At 42.2% G+C, this 11,315-nt stretch overlaps 1 protein-coding gene across 3 annotated transcripts in view; it reads right to left on the reverse strand.

The window, feature by feature from the left end:
• The window catches only part of KIF6 (kinesin family member 6), a 428,493-nt gene extending 417,421 nt beyond the window's left edge, over positions 1-11,072 (reverse strand). For all 3 annotated transcript variants that reach the window (XM_069562627.1, XM_069562629.1, XM_069562628.1), the window contains exons 1-2: positions 10,867-11,072; positions 6,542-6,651 (exon numbers count right to left, since the gene is read on the reverse strand). In XM_069562627.1, coding sequence (XP_069418728.1) covers positions 6,542-6,651; positions 10,867-10,932 — 176 coding nt within the window. In that variant the 5' untranslated portion in view covers positions 10,933-11,072. The remainder of the gene's footprint in view (positions 1-6,541; positions 6,652-10,866) is intronic.
• Positions 11,073-11,315: the final 243 nt, after the last annotated feature.

The following is an 11,315-nucleotide window of genomic DNA, read 5'->3' on the forward strand; positions in this document are numbered from 1 at the left end:
ACCCCTCTCTTTCCATTATACTCTGTATCCAACCCATCAGCAAACTCTGCTAGTCTGACCTTCAAAATACACCCGGAAGAACCCAATTACTTCTTAACAATCCCACTCACTACTACTCTGGCCCCAGGCAACGATAACTTCTTGCCTGGTCTCCCTTGGCCCCCCTACAGTCCATTATCTACACATTGGCAAGAATGATCCTGCTAAAACATAAGTGAAATTAGTCCATTCTTCTGTTCACAACTGTCCATTACCTTCCCTGAGCACTTCGGGAAAAGCTCCAAAGGACCTGGCCACTCTGCTACACCTTAGCCTTCGTCTCCCTCCAGCCCTCTTGCTCACTCTCTTCTAGCCACATACATTCCTCGTGCTTCTTCAAGCAAGCCAGGAACTCCATTCTTGCCCTATCCTGATCCTGGAATCCCCATCTCTCACACAGCAGAGTGTCTGGTTTCCTCACCTCCTTCAAGTTTCTGTTAAAATGTTCACCTTCCCTGAAACCCCTGTGAAAAACTGCAGCCATGCCTCCAGTTTGCTGCCTCTCATCCCAGCAATTTTTATTTGCCTTTCCTTACTGTATTTTCCTCCACAGCACTCAAAACTTTCTGACACACACACACCGCCCGTTCATCTTCTCCCACTAAAATGCAAGCACCTGAGAGCAGAAGTCTGGTGCACTCCTTGCTGTAGTCCCAGCCATTAAAACAGCACACAGTTGATGGGCAATAAAGATTTACCGACTGCATGAATTTTCTTGGGTGAAAACAGCCTTTAAAATGCTTAAATACTTTATCTCTGAACATACATATTTACTAATTTCTTTATTTAAAATGCTAAAGCCAATACTTTTTGTTTCTATCATCCTATAGATGACACGTGGGGTAGCTCCTCCCGCCCCCTCCCCTGGCCTCAGGTGCGGGTTAGATCCTCTCCGCTGCCGTCCCTGACCTCGGACTGGAGTAGCTCCTCTCCGCGTTCCTGCGCCGTAGCAGCCTGGCACTCTCGGCTGCTGCCCCTGACCTCTGACGTGGGGTAGCTCCTCTTGGCTGCGCTAAGTACGCCGGTCGCAGCCGCCGGCGACTGCAAGGTCAGGAGGGGCAGCGGTGAGGAGATACCCCTCGTCCAAGGTAAGGAGCAGCAGATGCGCTTTGCTGGAGCAGCCATGAGGAGATACACCACGTCCAAGGTAAGAGAAACCCAAGCAAGATGGTAGGTGTTCCAAGAGGGCATCAGAGGGCAGACACTTAACCATACTCACAGAAAACTAGTCAATCTAATCACACTAGGACCACTGCCTTGTCTAATTCAATGAAACCAAGCCATGCCTGCGGAGCAACCCAAGACCAGCAGGTCATGGTGGAGAGGTCTGACAGAATGTGGTCCACTGGAAAAGCGAATGGCAAACCACTTCAGTATTCTTGCCTTGAGAACCCCATGAACAGTATGAAAAAGAAAAATGATAGGATACTGAAAGAGGAACTCCCCAGGTCGGTAGGTGCCCAATATGCTACTGGAGATCAGTGGAGAAATAACTCCAGAAAGAATGAAGGGATGGAGACAAAGTAAAATAAATACCCAGTTGTGGATGTGACTGGTGATAGAAGCAAGGTCTGATGCTGTAAAGATCAATATTGCATAGGACCGGGAATGTCAGGTCCATGAATCAAGGCAAATTGGAAGTGGTCAAACAAGAGATGGCAAGAGTGAACATTGACATTCTAGGAATCAGCAAACTAAAATGGACTGGAATGGGTGAATTTAACTCAGATGACCATTATATCTACTACTGCGAGCAAGAATCCCTCAGAAGAAATGGAGTAGCCATCATGGTCAACAAGACAGTCTGAAATGCAGTACTTGGATGCCATCTCACAAACGACAGAATGATCTCTGTTCATTTCCAAGGCAAACCATTCAATATCACAGTAATCCAAGTCTATGCCCCAACCAGTAACACTGAAGAAGCTGAAGTTGAATGGCTCTATGAAGACCTACAAGACCTTTTAGAACTAACACCCCAAAAAGATGTCCTTTTCATTATAGGGGACTGGAATGCAAAAGTAGGAAGTCAGGAAACCACCGGAGTAACAGGCAAATTTGGCCTTGGAATACGGAATGAAGCAGGACAAACACTAATAGAGTTCTGCCAAGAAAATGCACTGATCATAGCAAACACCCTCTTCCAACAACACAAGAGAAGACTCTACACATGGACATCACCAGATGGTCAACACTGAAATCAGACTGATTCTATTCTTTGCAGCCAAAGATGGAGAAGCTCTATACAGTCAACAAAAAAAAGACCAGGAGCTAACTGTGGCTCACATCATGAACTCCTTATTGCCAAATTCACACTTAAATTGAAGAAAGTAGGGAAAACCACTAGACCATTTAGGTATGACATAAATCAAATCCCTTATGATTATACAGTGGAAGTGAGAAATGGAAGTGAGAAATAGATTTAAGGGACTAGATCTGATAGACAGAGTGCCTGATGAACTATGGAATGAGGTTCACGACATTGTATAGGAGACAAGGATCAAGACCATCCCCATGGAAAAGAAAGGCCAAAAAGGCAAAATGGCTGCCTGGGGAGGCCTTACAAATAGCTGTGAAAAGAAGAGAAGTGAAAAGCAAAGGAGAAAAGGAAAGATATAAGCATCTGAATGCAGAGTTCCAAAGAATAGCAAGGAGACATAAGAAAGCCTTCCTCAGTGATCAATGGAAAGAAATAGAGGAGAACAACAGAATGGGAAAGACTAGAGATCTCTTCAAGAAAATTAGAGATACCAAGGGAACATTTCATGGAAAGATGGGCTCAATAAAGGACAGAAATGGTATGGACCTAACAGAAGCAAAAGATATTAAGAAGAGGTGGCAAGAATACCCAGAAGAACTGTACAAAAAAGATCTTCACGACCCAGATAATCACAATGGTGTGATCACTCACCTAGAGCCAGACATCCTGGAATGTGAAGTCAAGTGGGCCTTAGAAAGCACCACTACGAACAAAGCTAGTGGAGGTGATGGAGTTCCAGTGGAGCTATTTCAAATCCTGAAAGCTGATGCTGTGAAAGTGCTGCACTCAATATGCCAGCAAATTTGGAAAACTCAGCAGTGGCCACAGGACTGGAAAAGGTCAGTTTTCATTCCAATCCCAAAGAAAGGCAATGCCAAAGAATGCTCAAACTACCACACAATTGCACTCATCTCACACGCTAGTAAAGTAATGCTCAAAATTCTCCAAGACAGGTTTCAGCAATACGTGAACCGTGAACTTCCAGATGTTCAAGCTGGTTTTAGAAAAGGCAGAGGAACCAGAGATCAAATTGCCAACATCCGCTCGGTCATGGAAAAAGCAAGAGAGTTCCAGAAAAGCATCTATTTCTGCTTTATTGACTATGCCTAAGCCTTTGACTGTGTGGATCACAATAAACTGTGGAAAATTCTGAAAGAGATGGGAATACCAGACCACCTGACCTGCCTCTTGAGAAACCTGTATGCAGGTCAGGAAGCAACAGTTAGAACTGGACATGGAACAACAGACTGGTTTCAAATAGGAAAAGGAGTACGTCAAGGCTGTATATTGTCACCCTGCTTCTTTAACTTCTATGCAGAGTACATCATGAGAAATGCTGGGCTGGAAGAAACACAAGCTGGAATCAAGATTGCCAGGAGAAATATCAATAACCTCAGATATGCAGATGACACCACCCTTATGGCAGAAAGTGAAGAGGAACTAAAAAGCCTCTTGATGAAAGTGAAAGAGGAGAGTGAAAAAGTTGGCTTAAAGCTCAACATTCAGAAAATGAAGACCATGGCCTCTTGTCCCATCATATTCATGGGAAATAGATGGGGAAACAGTGGAAACAGTGTCAAACTTTATTTTTTGGGGCTCCAAAATCACTGCAGATGGTGACTGCAGCCATGAAATTAAAAGACGCTTACTCCTTGGAAGAAAAGTTATGACCAACCTAGATAGTATATTCAAAAGCAGATACATTTTTTGCCAACAAAGGTCCGTCTAGTCAAGGCCATGGTTTTTCCAGTGGCCATGTATGGATGTGAGAGTTGGACTGTGAAGAAAGCTGAGCACCGAAGAATTGATGCTTTTGAACTGTGGTGTTGGAGAAGACTCTTAAGAGTCCCTTGGACTGCAAGGAGATCCAACCAGTCCATTCTGAAGGAGATCAGCCCTGGGATTTCTTTGGAGGGAATGATGCTAAAGCTGAAACTCCAATACTTTGGCCACCTCATGCAAAGATTTTACTCATTGGAAAAGATTCTGATGCTGGGAGGGATTGGGGGCAGGAGGAGAAGGGGATGACAGAGGATGAGATGGCTGGATGGCATCACTGACTTGATGGACGTGAGTCTGAGTGAACTCCGGAAGTTGGTGATGGACAGGGAGGCCTGGTGTGCTGTGATTCATGTGGTTGCAAAGAGTCGTACACAGCTGAGGGACTGAACTGAACTGAACTGATAGGTGACAGAAATTGAAAGCTATTCCTATCCTCTGACTTGTGGGGATAACATCATGGAAATTGGAAAGCTCAATGGATGTTGGGAAGCTCATGAAGAAAAAAAATCCCTTTATTTTACTTTTCTAAATTTAATCTTATTTCATGTATATGGATCATACTACACACTCTATGTTTGTAACTGAGTTTAATTCATTCATCAATGTAATCGGATATCTTTCTATGAAAATAAATCTTACTTTATTACATCAAATGAAATAAAGATTTTTAATTCAGAGGTGTAGAAAGAATGATCAAGAGACTTAAAAATAAGCAAACAGCACTTTTTCAATAAGCGCGTGTGCAAATATACTGTTTATATCTGCATAACATACAGCATACTTTGGAAATGGCCAAAAGATAGGAACATGGCCAATTGTTTCTTAGCAATCAAACAGAATCGAGCTGAACACAATGTTTTAGGAAATTGTGGTATTGTGCAGACAGGCCTAGCCCAGTTGTCATTAAGTCATAGCTAGTAAGGTATGTAGCATGCTTATACCAGTGGGAGAATGCCACCTTCAGAAAAGTAAGTCGTGTATTATAACGCTACTCCTTAATGGACAGAATACAAGGCAATGAGGAGCCACAAGGACAAGTTAGACCTACCTCACCGTGCAACCATGGGCTAGTCATTCTGCTGTGCTTAGTGTAAAAGGAGACACAAGACAAAGACGGGGTGGAGGTGGCGGGAGAGATAACCATGGTAGACATAAGGGGGAAAGCGGTGAAGACCAAAGACAGTCTTTATGAGACAGTCGTCACCATCATCATCTCATAACGAGGAGGGAGGAGAAATAAGAAGTAGAGAGAGAGAAACACAAAGAAATATCCGAGGTGGTTCTATCCACAGGCAAGGGCAGGAACAGTCTCAGATTAAGGCCCATGCAGAGCAGCCTAGAGAGGAACACAAGAGAGCAATTAGGACGCCTTCAGCAGGACCATACATAGTCGCTCAGTCATCTCCGACTGATTGTGATGCTATGGATTGTAGCCCTCCAGGCTCGTCTGTCCATGAAATTTTCCAGGCAAGAATACTGGAGTGGGTAGCCATTCCCTTCTCATTTGGCCCAGAGATTAAATATGGGTTTAACTTGAGCTCAAACTTCTCCAGAAATTAAAAGTGTGGATTAAAAGAAATTATGTCATCTGGAGAATAAAGACAGTATGGAACAGCCATAATCTCCAAATTCAAGGCCTGTCTACTAGAAGAGTATTTGGACCTAAGGCACTGATGACAATCCGGGAGTGGCTGAATGTTGCTTGAATCTTGCAGTTCAACTGTGCCAGAGAAATAAAATGCAACCCATAAATATGAGTATATATGTAATTAAAAATTTTTACCAGACATATTGTTTAACTGAAATGAAACAGGTGAAATTAAATTTAATAATATATTTTAGCACAATATATTCGACATTTTATCACTTTACTGTGTAATTAATATGAAAAGAATTATTGAGCTTTTTTATATTCTTTATTTCTTAGTAATCTTTCAGAAAGATATGTCCCATACTCACAGCACATCTCAATTCAGACCAGCTCCATTCGAAGTGCTTAAGAGCTCCCCATGGTGAGTGGCTGGTACAACAGACAGTACAGGTACAGAGTGTACGTATGCACATGTGAGGTCACTATACCCTTTAGGCTATTAAGAAAGCTCACCTATTCAGCATTTAGACTGTTCCTTAAGTTGTCATCTTTAATAAATTTTAGCCATGCATTGAACATCCTATAAGTGGGCCAAAAAGGAAAAAGATAACACTTGATAAACAGATATAATTTTTTTTTAAAAAGGGTAGGATCTTACGATATCCTGTTGGATACAGAAATATACCCCCTTTTTAATTCTGGGCACAGCAGTGAAAAGACAACTTGAATTCTATTTACTAGATAAGACAGAGAACTGTACTACATTCTCCCCAAGAAATGATACCAATAATTTCACCGTGGATATCAAAGCAGGACAAGAGTTACTTCAATAGTAAAATAGAACTGAAGAAGAAAAAAGGAAAACTTACTTAAATCTGTAGCTTTCTCGCTTATTATTCACAAATCCGTCTGCCAAATCACGAGGTAAGATGATTTCCAAGCTAGGTGTTAATTTTTCATCTTCATCTATGGAATAAATCTGCAAATATGAAGACAACAAATGAATATAAAATGATAAAATTATGACTTGAACAATGACCATGTTATTATGACATGCATTGTAATAGTATTTTAAAAACTGTACTTTTCAGATAAAAAGTCATAACATAGCACAACTTGGATAATTTTCCTGTTTAAACTCTGTGCACAGTCAAACAAATAAATGGAACTGAACAAAAAGTAAAACCAAATCAATGCCTGATCAAAGGTCAGATCCTCTTTGAATGATCTAATACTCAAATGTGAGTATTTGAGTGTCTTGTCTGTCTCCATTGTTGAGAAAATAATAGCCCTGACAACAACATACTATCTAAGTATTGCTTTGGAATTATGGACCAGAAATTAACATTTTACTACAACCAATAAGCATTTCTCAGCATTTACAAAATGCTAGACACAGAGATGAAAGGCCTGGGTCTGAGCCTTCTCAGAGAGCTCACAAGAATGCCCTAATTCAAATTATGTTCAAAGAAGCCCGAGTTTCCATGAGACATTTAAGCATTTGATAAAAGACATGTGGTTTCAAAAGACACATGTAATTCACGTCTTTGATGTCATTTTTTAGGTTCTCCTCCCAGCTCAGCCACTAATTAGAAAATGACCTGAGAGAAATCACTTGACCTCTTTAAGCAGATAGGGAAATGAAGGGTCTTAACCAACCCCCTTTACAACTGTAATATTCTGATTCTCTTCTTGGTTATCTACCCCTTTACTTATTGGCCAGGAAAAGCAAGAGTCCAGCCTATAAACAGATCATGGGGAATAGACAGAAGTCTACAATTTGATGTCCAAAGACCTGGGTCTAACACTGATCTCAATTTACCGGCTGTGTGACCAGTCACCACTTTTAACATCTCAGTACATACATAAGATGAAGAAAACAGAATCGCCTCCATTACAAGATTGCTGTGGGGATCAAATGATGTCATGGAAATGGAAGCATTTTGTAATGCACCATAAAAAACGTTAGTCATTAGGTTTAGAAGTTTTTAAAAAAGACTTCTTGTCTTTCACCAAGAAATAAAATTCTTTCTAACAAGCAATACTTCCCGTTTAAGACCCATTTAGATGCTTGATTATGGGGGGAAAGTCATATTCTGAAACAAGTAAAAAGCCTTCCTAAATCTCCAGAAAGTCTGAATAATTTTCCTAAGCAGGTTTTTATTGAGCTCTCTCATTTAAAATGTGAGGAATTCATGTAAGAAAAGTCATGCTGTAAAATAAAATTATTCATAGAAAGTTATGGCATCGGGTCCAAGGCGTTCTGGTTAGATTTCCTCAAGAGACATTTGAAAATTATATTCTATAGGGCACTACATTGTTTTTTTAAAAAAGGTTAATGGTTAGACAGGTGAGTGAAAAGGGTGAGTAAGACAAAAAAGCGTACAGGAGTGAGGGATGCCATACATTTTTTAAACCGTAACAGTAGTCAGAAGACAAAAGGGGCCAATAACTATTAACAGAGTAGGAACAGTGACTTTCCACTCCTCTCATTAAGCCATGCTTTGAGGCATTAAGAAAAACCCACAACAAAAAAACCTGTTTAGTCTAATAGATTGGCTTTCTCCCGTTAGTCATAAAAATACTTGAGATGGAGCTGGTCTCTAATAGGAGACAATTAGACCAATGCAAGGATGACTGTGAAGATATTTCAAAATATGCAAAGCACTATGCAAATGGAAAGCACTGCTACTGTTACAATTATCACAGAGGGTCATCTTATGTATCTTTTAATATATTAATCTATAAATTATCATCATTTAATTTATAGTGTCTCAAGGGGTATGATTAATGAAGTAACAGAGCCACAAAATGAAGAAGAAAAAAAAAACCTTTGAGTCACTCTTAGTTTAATGCTACAAGGAGTATATCTAATCAGAGAAACCACCACACAATCTTTGGGAGCAAAAGTACAGGGTGCTAACAGTGGGATTTCTAAGGAAGGGTAGGGATACACTAATTCAAAACTTGTTCATCTGTGTGCTCTGATTGTTCTGTAAATGGCATAATGTTGTAACTCAGTAAGAATCTGGCATCATTAAAGTACAATATGATACCTAAAAATATTTCCTGGAGTAGCAAACAAGACACTCCATAGAATTTCACGGAAGAAATGCAAAAGAAAGCACATTTTAAAAATACAAACATTGTACTTTAAGGAAAGAAGTTCAAGCTAAATCCAATGTTCTCTTATCAACCCACCACCTCCCCCCCAAGGCCCACCTCTATCCATCCTGTCACATGATCACATCCAAGCACCTGTTTCTGAGTGCTGAGTCAATATAGACAGGTTCAGTATTTTTAGCTAAGAATCTGGGGGTGGGTGTGGGGGAAAATGTGGATGTGGGGGCAATTTTCATATGTGATGTACTTTAAAAACCTTGTAAGTGAATGTAAGAGGAGAAAAAATGGGAAGATACTCAATGGTTGTTTTCCATATGCTATATTCCTTTAATTTTTTAAATGCCACACTTAGACTGTTTTTATGCATCTTTTCCTAACCGTATTCCATGAATGAAAAGACTGAAGATGAAAACGATGACAAGACACTATATTCTCCTTATTTTAAATATATAAATTTACATGAGGCAAATCCTAAATTATGAGCTGCTATGATGCTACATGGACTTCCCTTGTGGCTCAGCTGGTAAAAAATCCACCTGCAATGCGGGAGACGATTCCTGGATTTGATCCCTGGGTTGGGACAATCCCCTGGAGAAAGGAAAAGCTACCCATTTCAGTATTCTTTCCTGGAGAATTCCATGGACTCTATAGTCCATGGGCTCGCAAAGAGTCAGACACGACTGAGCGACTTTCACTTTACATGATGTTACACGGGCTTCCCAGGTGGCTCAGTGGTAAAGAATCCACCTGCCAATGCAGGAGACAGAGATGCTAGTTTGATCCCTGGGTCAGGAAGATCCCCTGGAGAAGGAAATAGCAACACACTCCAGTATTCGTGTCTGGACAATCCCATGTAGAGAAGAGCCTGGTGGGATACAGTCCATGGGGTCGCAAAGGAGTCAGACATGACTTAATAACTAGACAACAGCAAATGTTGTTACATATATACATACACTCTTTTTAGATATGGAGTAGAGATAAAATATTGTTAAAAATATACCCATTCCAGAGACTCATGAATATGACTCAGATAGCACTTGCCTATATCCTTATTTTCTGAGGCAGAAAAGTTATGTCCCAAAAGCTTTGGAATAAAAAAATCCTTAATTAAAATCAGGGTTCTGCCACTCACCAGGTGGCTGGCTGAGCCAAATTATTTAACTTGTCTGAGACTCAGCTTCCTCATCTATAAAATGAGGAAAACATCAGCTTCGAAGGGTTTTCATGAGACACAGGGATAATGCAGACAAAGGATCTAAGTCCCTCCCAAGGAAAGAAAACAATGTTTTGAGACATCTGAGGAGCATTCAAAGTATTTCTGTTCAGAGTAGGATCATGCCTTAGCCTTCTTTGTACACTTCTGAGCTTAGCATCCTGGAAGAAATGCCTAATAAATGCTGTTAATGTTCTCAGAATAAAAGGTTTGTATATTCTTTGTGTACGTCGCATAAATATCTGTTTACATCTGCAAGGAGTGTATGTTGACGTTTATGTTCAGAATGACAATATAGTCAAAAAACTCGAAGGGCCCACTGTGTAAGAACCACCGTGTAGGTTTTGTGTGTCTCTATCTGTCTCTATCATGCGTATCATCTTAGAGTGTGTAGACACGTATCTCTGGCTTGCACGTTTTGCCCGAGGGTGAAACAGAAGTTTGAATGCACCTGGGTGGGCAGAGCTGCATGACTGTTTTCGAGAAAAGTGCAATAAGGGCGCACAGCTGAGGCTAGTCTATGATCACGCATACACGCAGATGTACATGTGCGTGCACGGGTCTGCAGCTGCGTGGACACGTGTGTCCCGGAGTACGCAGGTGGTTCTGTGCAGGTTAATCCGGGTCCGCAGGTCTGTATCGGGTGGAAATGGACTGGGTGTCTGTCCGCGCCCCCTGAAAGCAATGTGTTGGCGTCTGTGGGCTACTCGGGTGCCAGAAACCGAGTGTGCTGGACGCTTGGCCGCATCCCGCGTCGGGAGCCGAACCCCTCACCCGGGCCGGGGACCCTCGCGTGCCGCCCCTCCCCCGGCCTGAGAGGCCCCGCCGCGCCGGCGCCCGCGCTGCTCCGACCCGTACCCCTTGTTGCTGCTTCCGGACAGTGGGCTTCACCCTTGCGAAAATTTGGATCGTCTGCTTCACCATCTCCTCCTCGGCTCTTGCACTGACCCTTGACCTCTCTCAGGCACTGGCTCCCAAAACTTCTGACTCCCGCCGCCTCAGGCAAGCCATAGCCTTGGCAACAGTAACTAGGGACTCTACCCATGGAGCATCGCGTCAACCAGGACCGCCTCCTCTCCCTAATTGGTTGCTGACAGGTGGGAAGGCCCGGAGGGAGGGATTGAGGGCGGGGGCGGGGCCGAGGACGGGGCGGGGCCACGCGGAGAGAGCTGCGCGTGCGCGTGATCGGTCTGGCACCTAGCTTAGAGCCAAAGCTGGCCTGGAGAGTGGTTAATGGGATGACAGTCGTTATGCCTTGCCCGTTCTTTAATCCATTCTTTCTCTCTGCCAACACCTCTTTTTAGCAC

This window comes from Ovis canadensis, chromosome 20 (assembly GCF_042477335.2).
Source record: "Ovis canadensis isolate MfBH-ARS-UI-01 breed Bighorn chromosome 20, ARS-UI_OviCan_v2, whole genome shotgun sequence".
Taxonomy (NCBI): Eukaryota; Metazoa; Chordata; class Mammalia; order Artiodactyla; family Bovidae; genus Ovis; species Ovis canadensis.